Source organism: Dermochelys coriacea, chromosome 5, assembly GCF_009764565.3.
Source record: "Dermochelys coriacea isolate rDerCor1 chromosome 5, rDerCor1.pri.v4, whole genome shotgun sequence".
In the NCBI taxonomy this organism is placed as follows: domain Eukaryota; kingdom Metazoa; phylum Chordata; order Testudines; family Dermochelyidae; genus Dermochelys; species Dermochelys coriacea.
In genome coordinates, this window is record NC_050072.1 from 66663189 (window position 1) to 66689489 (window position 26301).

Genomic DNA, 26301 nt, shown 5'->3' on the forward strand with positions numbered 1-26301 from the left:
GTGGAACTGGGGCTGTCCGAAGCGCCGGGAGGGGCCCCTGGCAGGCAGCGCAGCGAGCTGGCGCCCTGCCCGCCCGAGTCCCCGCCCCGGGCCCGTGTGATCTGGGGGCGGGACTCCGCGGCGTCTCTGTGTCTCTTGCCCGCGTTCGCTGCCTCCTTCTCCAGCGCCGCTGCCAGCCGGGCCCTGGAGCCCAGGTAGGGGCGCTGCGGCCCACCCCGCTCGCTGAGCAGCCGGGCCAAGCTCCTTTCTCCCCGCGGGCCCCCGCCGGTGCAGGGAGGGCGCCCCCCGGGCCAGCGGGGCGGGCTGAGCTGGCTCTGGAGCGGGAGAACCGGCGGCATCGCCCTGGCAGGCTGCGCGCAGCCGCGGTGGCTGGTGCGCTGCGGGTGCCGCCTGCGCGCTGGGCGTGCGCGGCGCGGCGCGGCGCCGCTGCCCCCGGGGTGCGGAGCGGGCGCGCGGGGCGGGGGCTTGCACAGGGCCCGGGGCCTGTAGCGTGCGGGGGCAGGGCTGGCGCTTCTGCCTGTTTGGCACGAAATTGTCATTGAGTCAGGGGGGCACGTGCTCCGGCTGGTGGCTGGTACACACGGCGTGTGCCTGGGGGGGTGGTACACTGAGCCGGCTCGCTGCAGGGCGCGTGGTGACGGGGTTCAGCGAACAGCATTGGCCTGGAGGATATGGTGTGCAGGGGTCGGAGTCACTGTGGTAGGTAAGCAGCGTTGTAGCGTGTGGTTGTGAAATAGGGGCTGTGCATGCACAGCAATGTACCGTACAGAGTTGTGTTGCGTGTGGGGGGTGTATGCAGGGTCCGGTAGTACAGCCGTTGTATCGTGCGTGTGCCCTGTAGAACATCGGTGGCGTGTAACGTGTGGGGGGAGAGAAGCTGGACAGCGTCTGGCATGTATGTACATGTGCAGTGATATAAAGCAAAGATGGTAGAGTATCTGTGACATGGTGGCAGGGTATCAGGCCCCTATCGTTAAATAGCCACAGTACAACGAACTCCAAACTTCATCTATAAGACCCGGGGAGAGGAGGATAGCTTAATGCTTTTAATCTTGAGCCGAAAGAGCTACTACTTTTATTCTTCTTAACCTAAATTAGCTTCAGTAAGAAAAGCCAAGGGGACTGTTAAATTGTGCCAGCTATTCTAGTTCTCTGAAGCTGTCCAGCCATTCCTCAGCTATGCTTCCATTATCCTTCAGCCATGGAATTTAGGCTGGGCCGTAGAGGATGTGAGGTGTTTGAAGTGAGATTGTGCAGGGGCAGGGTTGGAGAAGGGATCCTAGTCTACATGTGGATCCTGCATCCTGGGCAGCAGCGCTTTGGGTGGGCTGGGAGCCCTAGGTGCTTCTGCAAATACAGACTTCACTCCGTTTTCAACTCAGAGCCATGTATATAGTGCATGCATGAAACCTTACCCCTCTTCTTTCACACAGCACAGCTTCTCCCAAATCCCCCCACCTGTCTTGTGGAAATGAGGGGCAAAGTGGGGCTGAAGATGAGCTCCTTTATGGCATGTTCTGGGTCAAAGTAGAGTCTCTTCAAGTCTGTTTTGCCTCCCCCCTGCCCAATTACCCCCATTTCCCTCATGTAGGAGTCAGCTTCCCCTCAGTTAATATATAAAAACTTTGAAAAAATGCATTGAGGCTGGGCAGTGGAGGGACATGGCAGAGCAGTGGGGCTTTTAAGGTTAGAGATGGTTTAGGAGATAAATAATCTTTTTAACATAGATATCTATGCTTACCCATCTTCAGAAACCTGGGAAATGTTCACATTAAAAACTTTAACTGAATTAAGGTTGCTGAAGTGTATTTCCTATCAATGCAATCAATAAAACCCTAAGAAATCATCCATAAGTTTAGCACCAGTCTTGGCTCATTGATCTCATCACCCACATCTTTTAATGCCCAGATTAAAACACAGACTCTGCAGCTCCACAACAAATTTCTTTTCATTTTCCACATATAACCAACCACAGTGCTCATCATCCAGTTCTTCAAAGTTCCACTCAAATGTAGAACCTGAACTCCAACCTCAGACCATTCAGTCTAGAAGAAATAAAGTTCACCACTATCCCCATATTTCCATTTGCCTTAAAATAGTTGTTTAGGATTTATGTTCTGCATTTAACTTTCAGTTAACAAAAATTTGGAGTGGAGATACATAGCGCATCTTGTATAACGTCTATATGGCACACCTCTAGTGAGTTTATCCAACAACCCCACACACCAGAGCATTTACTTAGTCAAATAGATTAGCTGGCAAGTTGCTTCTGGTTATTATTATTATAATATTATTTATATTGTAGTAGTGCCCAGAGGCCCAAATCAGGGTATGGTGCACATTGCTCCAAGTGCTCAACAAATATGTAGGAAAACAGTGTTCCTGCTGATAAGAGCTTACTATATAGTTTTGTTTCTGTTATTCATAGCCTAAACTCACTCTACTTCTATGTACTGTATATATATATATGTTTATATACCATTGCATCTGTTTAATATATGGAAACATGTTTAATGCATGTGATGTGTACTAATATGTTTTTGAGATTACATGCATAACTTCACCTTGACCAGACACTCAGATAGTTATGTGTATATATTTAAATAGCTGCTTATGGAAGTGAATTGAGGGTAGAGAACTGCAGTTATACAGATATGATTAGGAGACATTTGGTTAGTAATTGCAGAGGGATGTGCAATTGCAGAGGAGAGGCTGGTTGATGTGCTGTGACTATGACCTTCTACCTCTGGCAGTGGTTGACTGTCTTCTGTTCCGCCATCATTTGAACACAGTGGAACTCTGTCTGGGGGTGTGTGTGTGTGTGTGTGTGTGTGTGTGTGTGTGTGTGTGTGTGAGAGAGAGAGAGAGAGACTAGTGATTTACCTCAGAAGAGGAGTGTGAGTTACTGACATGAGAGCTGAGAATCAGTCTCTCAGATGCACAAGTTGTCTTCACCATGATGAAAAAGACACCCTCCTTTTTTCCATCTGGGGAAATGTATGTAAATCAGGGTCCCCTTCCCGAATGGGATTTCTTGTCCTTTTCCAGTGTCATGTGCAGTGCTGCTCAGCTGTTTTGCTGGATTATGGTTTGGTCTGTTTATATGTTTTGCTAGACTAGAAGGGATTATGAGGTTAATAAGCACGGAGCATGGCACTTTTCAATCATTTTGAGATGGAGAGAGGATATGAGGCAACAGTATTTAAAACAGTTATTTGATCACTGAAATTAAATTTTTGCATAGCACTACTGGTATTGTAGCATGGTTCTTATCTTTTCTCCTTTGAGCGGCCATATGCTGCCTACTTGGCCACCAGGTTTAAACAGTCAGACACTGACACTTGCTTTTACAATAAAGATGGATGGACTGACTGACTGCTAATACTCAGTTGAATTGTCTGGTGACATTAACAGTAAATTTGAGGCAAGTCTTGTGTATAAACAAATGCAATTTAGCTTTTAATAGCCTTTTATCTTGGACTCGCATTACATTTGTATAAATGAGTAAAGAGCATTTATAGCTTTCAGCATTTCTTAGCATATGGGAATGTGTTTGAGAAGAAGCAAAATTAAAAGCATGATGTACCCACAGCTTATGGGTCATCTGAGGCAGAAATCTATTTAAAATTGGAATAGGATAATTGACCGGGACGCTCACTCCACCAACAAAGCATTTAACTCTAGCAATAATTTTGAATTACATGGCACAGGGTCTTAGTTATAAATTTTCATTCTGAGTTGCAATAAATAGTATTTTTTTTTCATTTGAGTGGCTGTCCCCAACATAGTGGTTGAGCTTAGGATAGTATTGTTTCAGAAATGACACATTCAAAAACCTTAAAGACCTGTATTTCCAGGTACGCTAGCATATGATGTAATAACAAACATGCATCCATTGTTCTGCTATATACGTGTAACTATATAGGTCAGACTAACAAAGTAGTAGAAGAGACTACATTTAAGGAGAGTTGTATTATCTTAAGACCTCACGAAAAATATTTGTAGGATTTAATGAATTTTGTGATATGTAAAAAATACTTTTTCATTATTTTTCTGCTTCTAATTTTTTTTTAAACAGGATAATTGGAGTCTTAATTGCAGGAAGTTTGAGTAAATCAGGTGTCCCAAAATTAAAAATGTGAAAACAAGCTTTAGAAGTTAGTTTAGTTCTTTTTGAACAATAAACATGTTTGAAAGCAAAACATTCAAGGTCTCATTCTTAAAGTGAAACTGACTATAGTCAAAAGGAAATGTACTTTATCCATTTGCATTGTCACTTGCATGCAAAAAGTAAACAGAGCATATAAATAAATTACAAGAGAAGTGGCTCTTTTAAAATTTTCATTTTTAATAAATCTAAGGTATTAGCAATGTAGGGACATAAATTTGTTTACAACGTTTTTTTTTTTTCATTTGTCACAATCAAGGCTCTCAGTCATTCAGTAAGAACTTATAACTGTAGCAAACAGGAATGTCCTTGTGATGGTTGGAAACATTGTTTTATTAGAAAATGGAGGGAGATTTTTCTGAACTGTTAATGGATGGTTAAATGCAGCAAGAAGGTTGTAATACAATTTAAAGGAACTTGTAGATCTTCAGGAAAAGTTAAATTTGTCAAACACATTATTTGTGAATTTCCTGTAGTAATGAATGAAAATATTACCAGAATATTGAATTTTCTTAAAATTGTTTCCCAATGAGTCATTAAAAGTTAAATGGCCTTCTATCTGGCCTTTCTCTTTTCACTGTTTTCAATGTCTACTCATGCAAGTTTACTCATTTAGCCTACTCATACAAAATGCATTTATCCAAAGCTACTTTGAAGTCCATGCCTTTTTCAGTCATGCCAGTCTAGTCCACTGGCTGTCACATCTACAGGATGAGTTGGTTGTCACATGTGACAATTCTAATTCCTCAGTAATTCATTTGTGATTCTGATCGCATTTATGGCATACTTCTCTGGGCCATCTTTTTTTCTACTTAGAGCATCTTGTTAAATTTTGTCCTTGAAGAATGGGTAGGCTGTTAACTAGAAGTAGGTGGTATGGGGTTGTTGGTTTTTTTTTGTTTGTTTGTTTTTTTTTTTTTTTGGTAGGATCTGTTATTACAGGTTGTTTTGAATGTCTTGGGGGTCCTCTCTGCCAAGTATTCTGTCTTCCCTATCAGGGCTTTGGAGCTGTGCTCCGCGCTCCAGCTCTGGGCTCCGCTCCAAAGCCCTGTTTCCTAGTGTTTGTCTGAATTACATTGTAACTGATGCTCCAATCATTCAGGGAAACTTTTCCTTAAAGGTTTTTGCTACTTCACTTGTGACTGCAACTTGTCTTGCCTTTTGAAAGCTGCCATTCTTCCTTGTCGGGTTGATACAGCTCTTAGATAAAATTCTTGCACTTGAATAATAATTTCAGTTTGACTTCAGTTCCATTTTTTTATTCTCACCCAACCATCTGGGACTTTTCTCTCAGGAGGCTTCTGTTTTTCTTCTTCAGATTTTTCCCATCCTTGGTAGTCACCAAGGTCATGTCATGCTGTCTTATGTTTACTTCTAGTCTCCATGCCTCTTCTTGCAGAGCTATCTGTGTTATATTTTATTTCTTTCCATTCTGAATATTTTTTCTCTCATGAGGTAACATTTCAGTTTTTCTTTTAAGCTGTTTGTTTTGTCTGTATATTTCTGTATGTTTGGAACAATTTGTCAGTTGGTCAAAAGAAAAGGAGGACTTGTGGCACCTTAGAGACTAACAAATTTATTAGAGCATAAGCTTTCATGAGCTACAGCTTACTTCATCGGATGCATTCAGTGGAAAATATAGTGGGGAGATTTTATATACGCAGAGAACATGAAACAATGGATGTTGCCATACAGACTGTAACAAGAGTGATCAGGAAAGGAGAGCTATTACCAGCAGCAGAGCGGGGACAAGGGGGGGAAACCTTTTGTATTTTCCACTGTATGCATCCGATGAAGTGAGCTGTAGCTTACGAAAGTTTATGCTCTAATAAATTTGTTAGTTTCTAAGGTGCCACAAGTACTCCTTTTCTTTTTACGGATACAGCTGCTGCTCTGAAATCAGTTGGTCAAGAATGTGTGCAATTTATGGGTATTTTAATCTCTGAAGTTTTCTCTCTAGTTTGATAGTCCTGTGATATCTCCCAAGCCCCCAGAACACAGGGTCTGCCTGTTTAGGAAAGAAATGTCTGACAATTGTGGATCCCATCTGCTGTTGGATACCTCATTTAAATTCTTCAGAGTCTGTTTTCTTATACCAGTAGCTTCTCTGATGTGGAAAGAGTTATGGGTGTTTACCTTTCAGTAAGATAATATAAACGTTGTGTATTTCCCCTACCTTTACCTCCTGAGTCATTTTCATTTCTGGGTAAGTCATTTTTCTTGAAAAGGATCTTGAAATGTTAAGCTTACTGTGAACTGCAACACAAGATGTTTTTCCAGAACCTATGTACTGATAGACAGAAGAATTCCTAATGGCAGTACTGATTTACCAAAATTATGGATAACATTATAAAATGAATTAATAAAATACCGGCATCTTAATGTCCTCTTTTTTTTTTGTCATCCTGTGCTGTTTTTAATTTTGACTCAGCACCTCTGAATACTGTTTTCAGCCTCTGAGTCAAAAATACAAACAAATAGCTTATTGCAACTTACTTACATACTATGAATTTTTTTACTTTGCACTTCACCACCATCTCTCCTAATGTAATCATTATATTCTTGAGTTTTAAATAGGACCCTAAAACAAAATATAACTTGAAACTGAGTTATAGTACCTCTTACTCTGAAGGTGAGCACATATTTGAAGCTTAATTTGGCTGTGTTCTCTACCCAAGCTGGTTACAGATTTGCATGAATAGAGTATTCAGCACTTCAAGATTCCTTCCCTACTCTGAACTCTAGGGTACAGATGTGGGAACCTGCATGAAAGACCTCCTAAGCTTATTCTTACCAGCTTAGGTTAAAAACTTCCCCAAGGTACAAACTTTGCCTTGTCCTTGAACTATATGCTGCCATCACCAAGTGTTTTAAACAAAGAACAGGGAAAGAGACATCTTCCTCCAAAATATCCCCCCAAGCCCTACACCCCTTTTCCTGGGGAAAGCTCGATAATAATCCTCACCAATTGGTACAGGTGAACACAGACCCAAACCTTTGGATCTTAAGAACAATGAAAAATCAATCAGGTTCTTAAAAGAAGAATTTTAATTAAGGAAAAGGTAAAAGAATCACCTCTGTAAAATCAGGATGGTAAATAACTTACAGGGTAATCAGATTCAAAACATAGAGAATCCCTCTAGGCAAAACCTTAAGTTACAAAAAGACACAAAAACAGGAATATACATTCCATCCATCACAGCTTATTTTACCAGCCATTAAACAAAAGGAAATCTAATGCATTTCTAGCTAGATTACTTACTAACTTAACAGGAGTTGGAAGGCTGCATTCCTGATCTGTTCCCAGCAAAAGCATCACACAGACAGAACCCTTTGTTTTCTTCCCCCCGCCCCCCTTCCAGTTTGAAAGTATCTTGTCCTCTCATTGGTCATTTTGGGTCAGGTGCCAGTGAGGTTACCTTAGCTTCTTAACCCTTTACAGGTGAAAGGGTTTTGCCTCTGGCCAGGAGGGATTTTATAGCACTGTATACAGAAAGGTGGTTACCCTTCCCTTTATAGTTATGACAAGCACTATAATTTGTGGCATTAAGTTAATAATTGTCATCTTCATCTCAAGTGCATTCAGAAATACAGTTCCTCGTTTAGTTGTATTTGTGTGGTTTCGATTGTATCTGTTTTTGAGAAATGTTTATATTTGGTCTGTAGGATGTTTGAACCAAATTAACATGCCTGCTTCTTCCCAAGATCCTCTGGAAGGTGTATTGTAACATCTCTTGTGGGTTTATTTTGGGTGACCTTCATTTCTCTCAGCTATGTGGTTCAACTTTGCCTTGTATGTACTATAGGATACTTATTGAGCTCTATAATGGAAATAATCCTGTCTGATAAAAATAAACAGTTGTTGTTATACAAGTATACAGTTCCATCAGGGGATTTAGTGACATGAAAACAAGCTGGAATTTCTACATGATAATTGTGTGTGCAATGTATATATAGTTATTATCATACATATACAAAATATTACATGTATATAAATTTGCCTTAGCGATTATAAAGCGCACAATCTGCATTTTATTTTTCTCATTTAACAAAAAATGTAAAACAGCTATTTCCTTGACAAGATTATAGTATTTTCCAGAGTGTGTCAACATACAGAATCTGTTTGGGCTACTTCATAGACTCATAGAATAGCAGGGTTGGACGGGACCTCAGGAGGTCATCTAGTCCAACCCCCTGCTCAAAGCAGGACCAATCCCCAACTAAATCATCCCAGCCAGGGCTTTGTGAAGCCTGACCTTAAAAACCTCAAAGGAAGGAGATTCCACCACTTCCCGATGTAACACATTCCGGTGCTTCACCACCCTCCAAGTGAAAAAGTTTTTCCTAATATCCAACCTAAACCTCCCTCACTGCAACTTGACACCATTACTCCTGGTTCTGTCATCTGCTACCACTGAAAACAGTCTAGATCCATCCTCTTTGGAACCGCCTTTCAGGTAGTTGAAAGCAGCTTTCAAATCCCCCCTCATTCTTCTCTTCTGCAGATTAAATAATCCCAGTTCCCTCAGCCTCTCCTCATAAATCATGTGCTCCAGTCCTCTAATCATTTTTGTTGCCCTCCGCTGGATGCTTTCCAGTTTTTCCACATCCTTCTTGTAGTCTGGGGCCCAAAACTGGACACACTAGTCCAGATGAGGCCTCACCAATGTCAAATAGAGGGGGACAATCATGTCCCTCAATCTGCTGGCAATGCCCCTACTTATACAGCCCAAAATGCCATTAGCCTTCTTGACAACAAGGGCACACTGTTGACTCGTATCCAGTTTCTCGTCCACTATAACCCCAGGTCCTTTTCTGCAGAACTGCTGCCTAGCCATTCGGTCCCTAGTCTGTAGTGGTGCATGGGATTCTTCCGTCCTAAGTGCAGGACTCTGCACTTGTCCTTGTTGAACCTCATCAGATTTCTTTTGGCGTTATACTCTAATTTGTCTAGGTCCCTCTGTATCCTATCCCTACCCTCCAGCAAATTTATTTGAGCATAAGCTTTCGTGAGCGACAGCTCACTTCATCGGATGCATTCAGTGGAAAATACATCAGGGAAATCTATACAGACAGAATGACAGGTTTCAGAGTAGCAGCCGTGTTAGTCTGTATTCGCAAAAAGAAAAGGAGTACTTGTGGCACCTTAGAGACTAACAAATTTATTAGAGCATAAGCTTTCGTGAGCTACAGCTCACTTCATCAGATGCATTTGGTGGAAAAAACAGAGGAGAGATTTATATATACACACACAGAGAACATGAAACAATGGGTTTATCATACACACTGTAAGGAGAGTGATCACTTAAGATAAGCCATCACCAGCAGCAGGGGGGGGAAAGGAGGAAAACCTTTCATGGTGACAAGCAAGGTAGGCTAATTCCAGCAGTTAACAAGAATATCAGAGGAACAGTGGGGGGTGGGGTGGGAGGGAGAAATACCATGGGGAAATAGTTTTACTTTGTGTAATGACTCATCCATTCCCAGTCTCTATTCAAGCCTAAGTTAATTGTATCCAGTTTGCAAATTAATTCCAATTCAGCAGTCTCTCGTTGGAGTCTGTTTTTGAAGCTTTTTTGTTGAAGAATAGCCACTCTTAGGTCTGTGATCGAGTGACCAGAGAGATTGAAGTGTTCTCCAACTGGTTTTTGAATGTTATAATTCTTGACGTCTGATTTGTGTCCATTCATTCTTTTACGTAGAGACTGTCCAGTTTGGCCAATGTACATGGCAGAGGGAAATTGCTGGCACATGATGGCATATATCACATTGGTAGATGCGCAGGTGAACGAGCCTCTGATAGTGTGGCTGATGTGATTAGGCCCTATGATGGTATCCCCTGAATAAATATGTGGACAGAGTTGGCAACGGGCTTTGTTGCAAAGATAGGTTCCTGGGTTAGTGGTTCTGCTGTGTGGTGTGTGGTTGCTGCTGAGTATTTGCTTCAGATTGGGGTGCTGCCTGTAAGCAAGGATTGGTCTGTCTCCCAAGATCTGTGAGAGTGATGGGTCGTCCTTCAGGATAGGTTGTAGATCCTTGATGATGCGTTGGAGAGGTTTAGTTGGGGGCTGAAGGTGATGGCTAGTGGCGTTCTGTTGTTTTCTTTGTTGGGCCTGTCCTGTAGTAGGTGACTTCTGGGTACTCTTCTGGCTCTGTCAATCTGTTTCTTCACTTCAGCAGGTGGGTATTGTAGTTGTAGGAATGCATGATAGAGATCTTGTAGGTGTTTGTCTCTGTCTGAGGGGTTGGAGCAAATGCGGTTATATCGTAGCGCTTGGCAGTAGACAATGGATCGAGTGGTATGATCTGGATGAAAGCTAGAGGCATGTAGGTAGGAATAGCGGTCAGTAGGTTTCCGATATAGGGTGGTGTTTATGTGACCATCGCTTATTAGCACCGTAGTGTCCAGGAAGTGGATCTCTTGTGTGGACTGGTCCAGGCTGAGGTTGATGGTGGGATGGAAATTGTTGAAATCATGGTGGAATTCCTCAAGAGCTTCTTTTCCGTGGGTCCAGATGATGAAGATGTCATCAATGTAGCGCAAGTAGAGTAGGGGCATTAGGGGACGAGAGCTGAGGAAGCGTTGTTCTAAGTCAGCCATAAAAATGTTGGCATACTGTGGGGCCATGCGGGTACCCATCGCAGTGCCGCTGATTTGAAGGTATACATTGTCCCCAAATGTGAAATAGTTATGGGTCAGGACAAAGTCACAAAGTTCAGCCACCAGGTTAGCCGTGACAGTATCGGGGATACTGTTCCTGACGGCTTGTAGTCCATCTTTGTGTGGAATGTTGGTGTAGAGGGCTTCTACATCCATAGTGGCTAGGATGGTCATTTTTTGGAAGATCACCAATGGACTGTAGTTTCCTCAGGAAGTCAGTGGTGTCTCGAAGATAGCTGGGAGTGCTGGTAACGAAGGGCCTGAGGAGGGAGTCTACATAGCCCAGACAATCCTGCTGTCAGGGTGCCAATGCCTGAGATGATGGGGCGTCCAGGATTTCCAGGTTTATGGATCTTGGGTAGCAGATAGAATACCCCAGGTCGGGGCTCCAGGGGTGTGGCTGTGCGGATTTGTTCTTGTGCTTTTTCAGGGAGTTTCTTGAGCAAATGCTGTAGTTTCTTTTGGTAACTCTCAGTGGGATCAGAGGGTAATGGCTTGTAGAAAGTGGTGTTGGAGAGCTGCCTAGTAGCCTCTTGTCCATACTCCGACCTAGTCATGATGATGACAGCACTTCCTTTGTCATCATACCATCATAGGGCCTAATCACATCAGCCACACTATCAGAGGCTCGTTCACCTGCGCATCTACCAATGTGATATATGCCATCATGTGCCAGCAATGCCCCTCTGCCATGTACATTGGCCAAACTGGACAGTCTCTACGTAAAAGAATGAATGGACACAAATCAGACGTCAAGAATTATAACATTCAAAAACCAGTCGGAGAATACTTCAATCTCTCTGGTCACTCGATTACAGACCTGAGAGTGGCTATTCTTCAACAAAAAAACTTCAAAAACAGACTTCAATGAGAGACTGCTGAATTGGAATTAATTTGCAAACTGGATACAATTAACTTAGGCTCGAATAGGGACTGGGAGTGGATGGATCATTACACAAAGTAAAACTATTTCCCCATGTTATACCCCTCCCCCCCACTGTTTCTCAGACGTTCCTGTCAACTGCTGGAAATGGCTCACCTTGATTATCACTACTAACGGTTTTATTCCTTTCCGCCCCCCACCCGTCCCCGCTGGTAATAGCTCATCTTAAGTGATCACTCTCCTTACAGTGTATATGATAACACCCATTGTTTCATGTTCTCTGTGTATATAAATCTCCCCACTGTATTTTCCACTGAATGCATCTGATGAAGTGAGCTTTAGCTTTAGCTCAAATAAATTTTAGTCTCTAAGATGCCACAAGTACTCCTTTTCTTTTTGCGAATACAGACTAACACAGCTGCTACTCTGAAACGTACCTTCCAGCGTATCTACCACTCCTCTCAGTTTAGTGTCATCTGCAAACTTGCTGAGGGTGCAGTCCATGTCATCCTCCAGATCATTAATGAAGATATTGAACAAAACTGACACCAGGACCGACCCTTGGGGTACTCCGCTTGATATCGGCTGCCAACTAGACATGGAGCCATTGGTCGTTACCTGTTGAGCCTGACGATCTAGGCAGCTTTCTATCCACCTTGTAGTCCATTCATCCAGCCCATGCTTCTTTAACTTGTTGGCAAGAATACTGTGGGAGACTGTATCAAAAGCTTTGCTAAAGTTAAGGAATAACACGTCCACTGCTTTCCCCTCATTCACATAGCCATTTATCTTGTCATAGAAGGCAGTTAGATTAATCAGGCATGACTTGCCCTTGGTGAATCCATGCTGACTGTTCCTGATCACTTTCCTCTCCTCTAAGTGCTTCAGAATTGATTCCTTGAGGATGATTTTTCCAGGGACTGATGTGAGGCTGACTGGCCTGTAGTTCCCAGGATCCTCCTCCTTCCCTTTTTTAAAGATGGGCACTACAGTTGCCTTTTTCCAGTCGTCCGGGACTTCCTCCGATCGCCATGAGTTTTCAAAGATAATGGCTAATGGCTCTGCAATCACATCCGCCAACTCCTTTAGCATTCTCGGATGCAGCGCATCTGGCCCCGTGGACTTGTGCTCGTCCAGCTTTTCTAAATAGTCCTGAACCACTTCTTTCTCCACAGAGGGCTGGTCGCCTCCTCCCCATGCTGTGCTGCCCAGTGCAGCAGTCTGAGAGCTGACCTTGTTTGTGAAGACACAGGCAAAAAAAGCATTGAGTACATTAGCTTTTTCCACATCCTCTTTCACTAGGTTGGCTCCCTCATTCAGTAAGGGGCCCACACTTTCCTTGACTTTCTTCTTGTTGCTAACATACCTGAAGAAACCCTTCTTGTTACTCTTAACATCTCTTTCTAGTTGCAACTCCAAGTGTGATTTGGCCTTCCTGATTTCACTCCTGCATGCTTGAGCAATATTTGTATTCTCCTCCCTGGTCATTTGTCTAATCTTCCTCTTGTAAGCTTCTTTTTTGTATTTAAGATCAGCAAGGATTTCACCATTAAGCCAAGCTGGTCGCCTGCCATATTTACTATTCTTTCTACACATAGATGGTTTGTTCTTGTAACCTCAATAAGGATTCTTTAAAATACGGCCAGCTCTTCTGGACTTCTTTCCCCATCATGTTTATTCTCCCAAGGGATCTTGCCCATCAGTTCCCTGAGGCAGTCAAAGTCTGCTTTTCTGAAGTCCAGGCTCCATATTCTGCTGCTCTCCTTTCTTCCTTGTGTCAGGATCCTGAACTCGACTATCTCATGGTCACTGCCTCCCAGGTTCCCATCCACTTCTGCTTTCCCTACTAATTCTTCCTGGTTTGTGAGCAGCAGGTCAAGAAGAGCTCTGCCCCTAGTTGGTTCCTCCAGCACTTGCACCAGGAAATTGTCCCCTACATTTTCCAAAAACTTCTTGGGTTGTCTGTGAACTGTTGTATTGCTCTAGCAGATATCAGGGTGATTGAAGTCTCCCATGAGAACCAAGGCCCACAATCTAGTAATTTCCGTTAGTTGCCAACCTTCAGTTGTCACAGCCATATGTGTCACTTCCTACATTCTTTCGTGAAGTTCAAGAGAAAGAAAGTTCATGTGATGTATATAATTTTTATATAAAGTACTTTTAAAGTATTAAAATAAATGAGCAAAGAACGCAATCTTCCCTTCTATGCCAATACTTCTACAGTATATTACACATATAAATTCCTTTTTTCAGGATGTTTTTTAAAAAACACAAATACCAAAGTGAACTGGTAGGTTCAAGGACTGTAAAATTGTTACTGATGTTTTCCTCTTTAATTTCTTTATCTGATGCAGTTGACTTTTTGGACAAATTGGCTGCAGGGACTTGGGCCAAATTGAAGAGATTTCTGAACACTGCGGCTTAGCTTTTTGTATGACTTGGCGTATACTGACTACAGTACCTTCTGTACATCACCCCGCTTCATCTGTCTTTGGTTCTATTTAAAGAACTGCATGAGTCAGATGTCTCCATGGTCTTACATGAGCACTAATAGACAGCTGCTAAATTAGTCTCCAGAAAGGAAAATGTGTAAAGTCTAGTTGTCTTTATTATTGTTTATGGAAAACAGATAAATGTGCTGAGTCTGAGTGTGTATTATAATGACTTGTTTGAGGGTTGGAGCACAGAAATCTAACGTTTATTACAAAAAAAGAAAAACAGAGCAGAGAAACTTAATTTGACAAGGTTTGCTGAGTTCATTGTTGCTCTCAGTTCTCCGAAATGAACCATTATCTCAGAGGAGGTGGTACTTCCCAACCAGTCAACAATATGAGAGCATTTTACAAAGTCAGGTTGACCAGGGCAATCATCAGTATACTTTTAGTTTTGAACATCCATATAGCAAAAGGGGGGTGAGGGGGGGGTGAAGGAGAACAGAGACAAACTATACACATAACGAAGTAAATGATTTTTAATAATCTCTTAAAATCACTATAGATAGCAGTTAGAGCAAGTGACTAGGGGGCAGACCTGGGCTCTATTCCTGACTGGATTGCTGATTTACAGGTTAACTTGGTCTGTCATTAATCTGTGTGCTTCATTTTCTCTGTAAATTATTGCTATTTTACCACTTTTGTAAAGTGTTTTGAAATCATCAGATGAAAGGTGCTATAGGTGCAACGACTGTTTGTTTCATTTTCTCTACAGCCTATCCCTAGCATTAGGCTTATCACAGTACTTTTAAAACAAATGGAGTAACTTCGCTAATGTTAGTCATCAGTAGAAATTTCAGTTGTCTCGCTAAATATCAGATTACAGATTGCACAAACAAACCACCTGTACTACTACAACTAATTTGATTGCTGAAATTCCAATTTCTCCAATCTAAGGCCTGGTCTAGTAACTTTTTTATATCAGTTTTATCTGATTAGAACAGATATTAAATGAGCACAGATGTGGATAGAATCTGTTTACAGAAATAAACTGTCAAGGTAAGCACCTTTATACTGGTATAACTGCCTCCCCAGAGGGGTTGCGCTGATTTCTAAACAGATATTAAAATGGTACAAATGCTTGTGTAGACAAGCCTTAAGAATCAGGTCTTTCCCATATTCCTGTGAGAAAAGAAGACTTTGTAGCATGCCTATAAGATTACTAAATCCAGGCCTTGGTATAAGCCAAGCTGATTATTTATTGGTAATTGCTATCATGGGAAGATAACTGTCTTGCAAGGGAAAAACAAATACCTGTGAACTGTTCCTGAAGTATCCTCATATTTTAGTGGCTTTGTAAAGAAGCAGAAGACGCACAAACAACATTATCTGTTTGGTTCATTGTTATAGAGTGTAGACTTTTTGTCAGCTTTAGAGGAATGCAGAATGCATTGAAAACACCTATGCATAAAGTAGAAGTTGGGTCCACAGCAAGTTTAAAACTGATAAGGAGTTCCATCTGAATTATTGTTTGTTTTTGTTTTTAAATTTGTGAAGCCTGGTTTCAGTTAAGTAGTGGTTACATTTTTTGTAGTTTACAAAGATGTAACATCAAATTATTTTAAGTAAATAAATGACTTGCAGATGGAGAGAACTTAAGTATTGGTTAAGCATAATCCATTTACCTTTTAGGTATGTATTCCATAATCCTTTACCATGTCTGAAGAAATGGCTTAGATCAGTAATCCAATCTTGTTCACCTTCCTCTTGTTTGATTCTGCAATGAAGTCTTAATTCTGAACTCTGAGTTGGAATTGCTTCCAAAACAGTGTATTGTGATGTGTCAGACTTCACTCAGGACCTGGGCTCTGAGAAGAAGTCTTCTTCAGTATCAAAATGCAAACTGAGAAACACTGACCAGGCACACTTACACTGAAGCAAAGAAAAAAGTTGAAGAAAAGTTCAACTTTAAAGAATGTCGAGGAGGACTAGGCAAACTGATTTATGGTTTCACCTCGCAAGTTGTTGATAACTTCCTGCAAGGTGCTATGTACGCTCAGCCATCTGTTAATTTATTGAGAATTGAGGGTGATTAGAACCTTGAGCTCTGGTCACTACTTCCGCTGTCACCACCTTCACCCAAGTCAATACTGGTAAAGATCAGAATTATCTAACCAGTAAACTAGATAGGCTCTCCCCTCCCCTCACCACCCACACACACTTCCTGGAGTCATATGGCTTGAAAATCTTTTAAGGAAACCTTGGTTATATTTGCCAGACTTTTTTGCACTATCTAGATTCAGGGTACTTGTGATTCCCTATTGCCACAGAATCTGAGCACCTCACGAACATTAATGATTTGCTCCTCATATATTCCTTCTGAGACAAGAAAGTATATTCTTACTTTTTTTAACAGGTGGGGAAAATAAGCTACAATGCAACAAATTGACATCCCAAAATATCACATGAACTTTGTGACAGAGCTGAACACACATCTGAGTTTCAGTGCTGGTCTTTAACAATAGGATCCTTTCTTTCAGTATTCAGAGTAGCAGCCGTGTTAGTCTGTATTCACAAAAAGAAAAGGAGTACTTATGGCACCTTAGAGACTAACAAATTTATTTGAGCATAAGCTTTCGTGAACTACAGCTCACTTCATCGGATGCATTCAGTGGAAAATACAGTGGGGAGACTTGTATACATAGAGAACATGAAACAATGGGTGTTACCATACACACTGTAACCAGAGTGATCACTTAAGGTGAGTTATTACCAGCAGGAGAGCGGGGGAGTGGAGGGGGGAGACCTTTTGTAGTGATGATCAAGGTGGGCCATTTCCAGTAGTTGACAAGAATGTCTGAGGAACAGTGGCGGGGGGGGGGGGGAAGGATAAACATGGGGAAATAGTTTTACTTTGTGTAATGACCCATCCACTCCCAGTCTCTATTCAAGCCTAAGTTAATTGTATCCAGTTTGCAAATTAATTCCAATTCAGCAGTCTCTCCTTGGAGTCTGTTTTTGAAGGTTTTTTGTTGAAGAATAGCCACTCTTAGGTCTGTAATTGAGTGATCAGAGAGACTGAAGTGTTCTCAGACTGGTTTTTGAATGTTATAAATCTTGACGTCTGATTTGTGTCCATTTATTCTTTTACGTAGAGACTGTCCAGTTTGACCAATGTACATGGCAGAGGGGCATTGCTGGCACATGATGGCATATATCACGTTGGTAGATGTGCAGGTGAACGAGCCTCTGATAGTGTGGCTGATGTGATTAGGCCCTATGATGGTGTCCCCTGAATACATATGTGGACAGAGTTGGCAACGGGCTTTGTTGCAAGGATAGGTTCCTGGGTTAGTGGTTCTGTTGTATGGTGTGTGGTTACTGGTGAGTATTTGCTTCAGGTTGGGGGGCTGTCTGTAAGCAAGGACTGGCCTGTCTCCCAAGATCTGTGAGAGTGATGGGTCGACCTTCAGGATAGGTTGTAGATCCTTAATGATGCATTGGAGAGGTTTTAGTTGGGGGCTGAAGGTGATGGCTAGTGGCGTTCTGTTATTTTCTTTGTTGGGCCTGTCCTGTAGTAGGTAACTTCTGGGTACTCTTCTGGCTCTGTCAATCTGTTTCTTCACTTCAGCAGGTGGGTATTGTAGTTGTAAGAATGTTTGATAGAGATCTTGTAGGTGTTTGTCTCTGTCTGAGGGGTTGAGCAAATGCGGTTATATCGTAGAGCTTGGCTGTAGACAGTGGATCGTGTGGTGTGATCTGGATGACAGCTGGAGGCATGCAGGTAGGAATAGCAGTCAGTAGGTTTCCGGTATAGGGTGGTGTTTATGTGACCATCGCTTATTAGCACCGTAGTGTCCAGGAAGTGGATCTCTTGTGTGGACTGGTCCAGGCTGAAGTTGATGGTGGGATGGAAATTGTTGAAATCCTGGTGAAATTCCTCAAGGGCTTCTTTTCCATGGGTCCAGATGATGAAGATGTCATCAATGTAGCGCAAGTAGAGTAGGTTCATTAGGGGATGAGAGCTGAGGAAGCGTTGTTCTAAGTCAGCCATAAAAATGTTGGCATACTGTGGGGCCATGTGGGTACCCGTAGCAGTGCCACTGATTTGAAGATGTACATTGTCCCCAAATGTGAAATTGTTATGGGTGAGGACAAAGTCACAAAGTTCAGCCACTAGGTTTTCCGTAGACAATTTCTTTCAGTAATTAGCGTTTCCCTCCCCGTGAAGCTTCTAATATTCATCTAGTCCTAGTTGTTCCACGTAACATATCTACTCTGCTTTTTCAGATCCTACCCATCCCTTTCAAATGTTTCCCAGTTCCTCTGCAATCTGTTTTTTAGAGCTTTTCATTGCAACATCATAGAGACAGTACAAATTGTGTTGCATTTTGAAACTTCAGTGCTAGACTTGGAACACTGATGATTTTGGGGATGTTCTTGTCTGCAGTCTGTATGATGCCACTTTTGGCTCTTGGTCTTTATAGGAACAATAATGTCTCCGATCCTGGTCTTTTTCCCCCAATTAAACTCTCTGTGGGATGCTGATATTTTCTTGCTTTTTTTGTAGCAAGAGACACTGTGTTTTGAACTGAAGTGAATTAAACTTAATAGTGAAAGAGCACCTGATGTAATAAAACCTTTTTTTTTTGGTTCTGTTTGATTTCCAGCCTTCAGGCTTTAAGCGTAAAGTACAATGCCTTTCTTTTAGATTTATTTTAGACAAATAATTTTCTTTTTTTTTTTTTTTTTTTTTTTTTTTTAAGAGAAGGTGTAAAAACGCCAGTACAGAAAGTAGATTTGGTAGTTTTAATCATTTATATGGATATGACGTGATGCACGAAAGTTAGGAATTAACTCCTTTAGTATTTTATAACCTTTTTTGATACTTGTGCAGTATCTTTTAAGAAAACTGCTCAATCTTTCTAAAAGGTATTATCAAAAATATTTCTAAGTATAGCTTTGCTTTATGGGGGAGGATAAAACATCAAAGTTAAAGATCTGGCACTGCTAGATGTTGAAGTTCTCTGGCTAGAGGCCCAGGATAGCCCAAAAGTTTTGTGCAAACTTTCCCATTCTGCCCCTCCAATAACCTTGATCTTGATGTTATAGAAATTGTAATTTAACATGAAGAATTGTAAGGCATGAATACCTCTGACCGTAATAGCTCAGCATTCTCTGCTGTCTGTATTGTCTTGGTGCCTAGATGGGAGGTAAAGATGCATGGGATAGGAAACGCCAGTTACTTCCATTATTAGTTGGATTGACTCCATAATTAAATTACATACTTAAGATTAAACTGGGGCATCAATTTCTATTTTTATTTTGTGTAGGTGGCCTTTCAGATTGAAATTTCCATGTTTGTTTTTATGCCCTTTGAATCTTCTGTGTCACGTTGGCTAGATTTTTGCAGAATATCCTTTTAATAGGAAATGTTTCAAGTTGGGTTTTTGGCTGAAATTTATCATTTTACTCGTGTTATATTGTCATCATATCTTTAAAACGAGTTTAAGTCTACACAAAATTAATAGAGATTAATCTTGAGTAGGTCTGGTACTATGGGTAATTGATGAAAAGAAGTATTTAGGGTTAAAGGATTTTTTTATTCACTTTCTCTTCATAACTGAAAGTTTATTTGTCAAGGGCTGGTGAGTAAAATCTCCTCCAGAGAATATTTGGTTCACAATTCATAGAATCATAGAATATCAGGATTGGAAGGGACCTCAGGAGGTCACCTAGTCCAACCACCTGCTCAAAGCAGGACCAATCCCCAATTTTTGCCCCAAATCCCTAAATGGCTCCCTCAAGGATTGAACTCACAACCCTGGGTTTAGCAGGCCAATGCTCAAACCACTGAGCTATCCCTCCCCCAAAGAAATTGCTTCAAAATGGCGGCCATGTCCCATTGTTGTTAACATAGGGACAAGGCCACAGGCTGGCTTCAGTTTAAAATGGCCTCTTGGGGTACATCTTCACTACCCGCCAGATCGGTGGGTAGAGATCGATCCCCAAATAGATGCCTGTACTCCACCTCGGCAGGAGGAGTAAGCAGAACATGAGGCAGTCTTACATTTTGCATTTAAGGTTGAATTTTGAATCTGAGATATCGTGAACAAATTGTCGATGAGGAAGCTCCCCGTTACCTTTTCCTCAGCCTTCTGATGTTTGAACAACATAATTTTCTCTTAATCGTGTGATTTTTAACTCAGTCTCATGATGTTTAGGAATCTATCCCAGATGTCAATACTTCATCTGTCACCTTCCTTCATTCCTCCCACTGCAATTTCTGATTCTGTCTTCACCCCCAATCTCCTCAGCCTCAGAATGTAGACCAGTAGCAAAGCTCCCATGCAGTGGGATAAAATAGTTCCCCTGGTGGCAAACTATGGAAAGTTTGTCAGATCCAGGGGCTGTTCAGTAATGGAACTCAGAATTATGCTTCGCAGGGGAGCTTGCCTGCCTGTTTCTCTTTCTCTTTCATGTCCTAGGACCTGGAAAGCTACAGAGGGAGGCTCCTTTTTGGTGAACCACTGGAAGTTTATTGGCCTCAGAGAGCCATCTGTTATCATTCCAAGCTTGGGTGGGCCTGGAAATGAAGAAAAGTCTGGGTTTGCATGTTGATACATTCACTGCTTAACCATTTAAAAAGAAATTAAATAAAACACTTTTTGAAACTGTTAGAGTTGCTAACACAACCACAAAAGCAAGGATGTGAAAATTTAGTTGCCCACCAGTGTGTAATGTCTACCCCTCCACCCACAGGCATACATCTTTCCACTACTGCTACTGTATACCACAATCATAACTCTTCGCTCTAAGGATTCCAGCTTTCTAGCACCCACTTTACCATGTTGTTGCCTCCAAATACACCACACTACTACACCAAATACCCACAAGTAATACTGTTGAGAGTGGGTTAAGTGGTGAAGAGGATATGGAGTAAGGGAAAATTGAAGGGCACACTCGTGTTTAAAAGGGGTATTTTTAAAAAATGGTGAACAAAAGCTAGAACGTCAGTACTACCCTGGTCTTACTGGAAGGAGTTTCTTGTAAGTATGTGCTTCCTGTGGCTGGAATGGAGTGTGAATCTTAACTTTAAGGTTGTGGTATTCTGGAAAGTACAGTTCAATAGCATTTTATTGCTCTTATATATGTTTGTGATGTGGTAAATTAAAATATGCTGGTCGTTTACCTGGATAATTGCATCACATGGAGTGAGTTGGAAGTTTCTTCTTTTGAATGGAGAAAGTTGTTAAATCTTTTGAGTGGGGGGTTGGGGTCACCTATGAAAAGGGCTGATCTAAACAGCCCAGAGGCCTCTCTCACTAGGGCCTAATACACAAATGTTTCATTTCTTCAGATGTAGAGAGAGGAGGAGACCATGACTTCACAGGTATATTCAGACTTGGCTAATAGGTTTAGTCTTTGGGCAAGTTGCTATTGAGTAAATTTTTCAAGCATTTACTAGAATTACATGCCAGTATTTTCCTGTTGTGGTTGAACATATCTGGAAATTACCTTACATGCAATAATGGGTTGTTGTGAAGATGGCCTTAGAGGAAAGGGAGTGTAACACTTTTAGAACAGATTAAAAGATTTCAGGTGTAGGAACTGGAAAGAGTATTCATACTGTGCTTTGTCCAGTTAAAAATAGCACTATACGAAATAAACTGCCTGTACTTGAATAGATTGAATGCTGTGTTCACAGAAAGGCAACACAAATTTTTGTATTGAAACTGAACATTTTTGTGGTATTCTTGGTTAAAACTGGCTAAATAATTCTGAGAGACAGAAATGAAGTGCATTTGATACCTTGTTTTAAGACACTTTGTAGAATGAGATATGAGACTGGATAGAGAGGTACCGCCTGCATTTTCTGACCCAAGTAAGTTTAGAAGCATTATGCTTCCAGAGATAATCCTGCTCACCTGAAGGCTTCATAAGTGGTTTTTGTATTTCTAATTCAGGTCTGTTTTATTTTTAGGAGAGTAGAATTGTATTAAAATGGAAGTTGACATAAATGGAGAGACCAGAACTACCATAGCTACGCTTCCCTTACCTATTGCAGAGGTGAGTTCCACAGGCAAAGTGGAAGCAGAGAAACCTCGATGCTCCAGCACCCCATGCTCACCGATGCGACGGACTGTTTCAGGTTATCAGATCCTTCACATGGATTCTAACTACTTGGTTGGCTTCACAACTGGTGAGGAGCTCTTGAAGTTAGCCCAGAAGTGTACAGGAAGTGAGGAAAATAAAGTGGAAGCTGTGCCCACCGTGCGCTCCAAACAACTTGATTCAGGACTTACACGTTCCTCACGGTTGTACAAAGCTAGAAGTAGATACTACCAGCCATATGAGATCCCAGCTGTAAATGGAAGGAGGAGAAGACGGATGCCCAGCTCAGGGGATAAATGCACTAAGGCTTTACCATATGAGCCCTACAAGGCACTTCATGGTCCTCTGCCTCTTTGTCTCCTCAAAGGTAAGAGGGCTCACTCTAAATCCCTGGACTACCTCAATTTAGATAAAATGAACATCAAGGAACCTGCTGACACAGAAGTGCTACAATACCAGCTCCAGCACCTTACCCTGAGAGGGGACCGTATGTTTGCTAGAAACAACACATGAACTACCATGTGGAAGTTAAAGCCAACTCCTGGTAATTTCTTCACTGCTGCAAAAATCCACTGTTGTACTGTGTACATGACTGTCCACATTGTAGGTGGTTGTATCAGCTAAGTGTTATCAGAACGTTATTTATTGAATACAATTTTGAACACTCAAAATGTCACAAATATTTGGAGGGGAAAATCTTTTCAGAGAGATTAATTTCTGAAGAAAATCTGACTGCAATTGGGGGACATTTCTTTGGGACACTTTTTAACAAAGAAAAGGCTTTTGTACAGGTATCTAGTATTTACAGTGATTTGACACTCAGACATTAGTGATGGTGTCTGCTTAGTTGTTGCTAATTTGGCTTGCCATTGGAAGTTGCTGTTGGATGAGCATCAAGTTCTCCTGTTGTCATTTTCTATACTTTACAATAAAATGTACATATGGTAATGGTTTGTTGTATTACAGAAAAGAATGTGAACCTGAATTGAACCACTTGTTGTTTAAAACAATCCAGTTTAAACATTTTGAAATTGGGTCTGCGTTAGAAAAAAGTTTCACTGATGCAAATGAACAAAGGTTTATTTTTACTTAAAATTATTGAATAGTTATTTTTTAGTTGCACATGGGAATAGTTGCTTTTCTTCTTTCTTTCCTCTGTTTTAAAAACTTTGGTTAAATAAGTATTTGGAATATTTTTTAAAAAAGAACCATTCTGGAAATAAAGGTTTTCATTAAATTTTAAGAGGATTTACTGTAATAAATTTTGCGGGTTTTACATTGTCTTGACATATAAACAAGGATCCACTTTAGATTCCAATATATAGATTAGAATGTCTACATCAGAAAGTAGTATCGAATGAAATTTTTGATTTTTAAATAATAATTTATATTACATATGTACTTATGGAAGATGTTAAAAACACAACTTTAGCACTGCACTGGAAATTCCAGTTATTTGCAGCACTAAACACTTTTTAAAATTAAAAATCCAGATGCCTGAATTCTTTTGAAGGCGTAGAGTGCTATAGCAGCCTTGAAGTGCTGAATCTGTATTTAACCATTAACATCAAATGCACTGGCTTAATTTGTTGCTTAAGAAATCATGTCCAACCATGGCAGGAAATGCAGTTTTAACTACTGCAAACTTAAATATATTTGGAAAATATATGTAGCTTGCCTTTGTAAAAGTACTATTTTTCATTCTTTGTCTTTTTTTTAAAGGTGCAAGTTATTACTGAGGCAGTATGCAACCATGCTTGGTTTTGCTCAGTGATTTATTTAGAAGTTAAAGATTTAAATAAGCACCATGTCTATGAAATAGAAATAATTTTTAATTGGTCAGTCATTCCTGGCACAATTCTGATTTTCTTAAAAATGAATGGAAAGCACTAGTGCCATTCACTTACTCCACAGTTGTAGTTGGCTACAGTAAAGAGCCTGTGGATAGTTTGCGTTCTACTGGTTTGGTTGATTTTTTTAGGTATGTTAGGAATCTTTACAGGTGATGTATATTTTAAAGTAAACTGCACCTCTGTGAACTTATTGTATTGAAGAATGATCTCTAAACTATTCTTATATAGTCTCTAGTTTCACAAACAGAATACTGTCAGATGCCAAAGAGAGATGGGTTTTATGTTTAATGATTAAACATCACTATTTATTGATTTTTACCCTATGGAACTGTATTTCTGGCTATGAAATAAAAGGGTGATGTAAATATATATATTGTTGTGTCGTGCTTTGATGTGCAGAAAATGGGAGGACACTGACAGATAAGTGTTTCAAAACCGTAAGTCCTGTATTAGCATGGGACTGCATGAAGCATTTAGATTCCTCAGGCCTGATTTTCAGAAAGTCAGATGTGCAATTGTAAGTACGCAAGTGTCCATGCTGTTGCTGCAGTTGTATGCTACACATGCAGACTGGCAGGGATGTGTGTGACCAAATGCCAATATGAAATATTAAGTCAGTGCATGCATCTAACTGTCCCTTTGCTCATGCAAATAACAAACGTATGTGCTCCTTTGTGGTAATGGTGTATGCCAATTAGGCATGCAGTTGCACATGCCTTTATACATACAAAATTGAATGCCTGATGCTTTAAGAATCCTCTCAACCAATGATACTCTCAGTCAAGGTTTCAGAGCATATAAAGTGGCTTATACTTACAAGAAAGTATAAGACATTGCTGTCTTCTTGCTTTCCTGGTGCAGTGTCTGCCATTAAGGTCCGTAAACTCTAAAGATGTATTGAAATGGAATCTGAACAATTCTGAATCATGAAAGTGAGATCCTCACATGTTATCTTGAATATAGAGCTTCAGTCTACAATGATCTATCAATACCAAAAGAATCTTTGAGTGGGCAAAGTCTTTTCTGTAGCAGTACAAAAGCAGAAGGGTGGTAATGTGAGACTTACTATTTCTGCCTTATGTAGGGCTAGCAAAACGAAAGCAACTTCATGATAAATTAGGAAAACATGGCTAACTTACTGATGTACTGAGACCAGCCTTACATTCTTGGGAGTATTACAGGGCTTTGTGAAGCCTAGAGAAACAATGTTTTCATTTAAAGCAGAGTTGACTTAGCATATTCAGGAAAGTAAATTGGTGTTGAAGTACATACATACAAATTCTGATACATAGTGCACACACTAATAGCTGCTATAGGAAATCATTAAAAACAACTCAGAATTCAGCTTTTCTCTTCCCAAATTCCAATTTGGTTCATGATATCAACCAACCAGGAAAAACAGATACATACATATTTTAAAAATAGTTTACTCAAAAGCCTAATCAAACCAAAACACTTGTAGCATGATATGAGTTTTTCTAAACTCTGGCTGTAACAGACAGAGGTTGAGGTCCTGGCCTCACAGAAATCTGTGCAAGTTTGTCAGTGACCTCGATGGATTCAGGAGTTCACCCCGATTTCTGAGGCTCAACTGCTACTGAATCTCCTGCTACTGACCTCAGAAATCAGATTTCAAAAGCAGACCCACCTAAGCAGACCTCGTGTGTAGCAGCAGCTCGTAGGGAAGGAGGCATCCTTTTAAATAACTGTTGGAGACCATTCAGAGCTTTAAAGACTATCTTAAGCATCTTGAATTTCACCCAGAAGTGAGTAGGTCGTGAGTATGATATACAAAACACACATGTTGGGGCACTTTGAGAGGAAGTCATGGATTTCAGCATTAGCTGAAGCTTCCACAAACTCTTCAAGAACTCTGGCATAACACCCCGCTACATCACTTCACTGGCTTCCCCTTTTCTACCACATGAAGCATAAACTACTTGTCTTTTTTTAGGCCCTTTGTGTCCTACTTCTGCCTTTCCAATTGTATGTGCCTTTAAGCCATTTATGTCCCACTTCTGCTGCACCAGCAATACCAGACTTTGGTGTTCATTTGTCACATTTTCCAACACGAGCCATTACGCCTTCTGCCATGCTGCCCTTTATTCATGGAAGAAAGCATCCAGTAAAGAGCCACTACGTTATCCTCCTTCAAATATCTCCTTAAAACCCATCTCTGGTGTGATACC

General features: G+C 40.9%; 1 protein-coding gene across 5 annotated transcripts; it reads left to right on the forward strand.

The window, feature by feature from the left end:
* Nucleotides 1–86: 86 nt before the first annotated feature.
* On the forward strand, nucleotides 87–24481 carry MACIR (macrophage immunometabolism regulator). 5 transcript variants are annotated; one of them, XM_043514959.1, is made up of 3 exons: nucleotides 99–195; nucleotides 8969–8975; nucleotides 22129–24481. In XM_043514959.1, the coding sequence occupies exon 3, from the start codon at nucleotides 22149–22151 to the stop codon at nucleotides 22770–22772; it is 624 nt and encodes a 207-aa protein (XP_043370894.1). In that variant the 5' UTR covers nucleotides 99–195; nucleotides 8969–8975; nucleotides 22129–22148; the 3' UTR covers nucleotides 22773–24481. The 5 variants fall into 5 exon arrangements, with proteins under 5 accessions (XP_038259669.1, XP_043370894.1, XP_038259670.1 ...); XM_038403741.1 differs by lacking the exon at nucleotides 8969–8975 and having other exon boundaries at nucleotides 87–194; XM_038403742.2 differs by lacking the exons at nucleotides 99–195; nucleotides 8969–8975 and adding an exon at nucleotides 452–703.
* The last annotated feature ends 1820 nt before the right edge of the window (nucleotides 24482–26301 follow it).

Excerpts from the sequence above, each read along its gene's own strand:
- MACIR (XM_038403741.1), top strand. The coding sequence starts at position 22,149 with ATGGAAGTTGACATAAATGGAGAGACCAGAACTACCATAGCTACGCTT.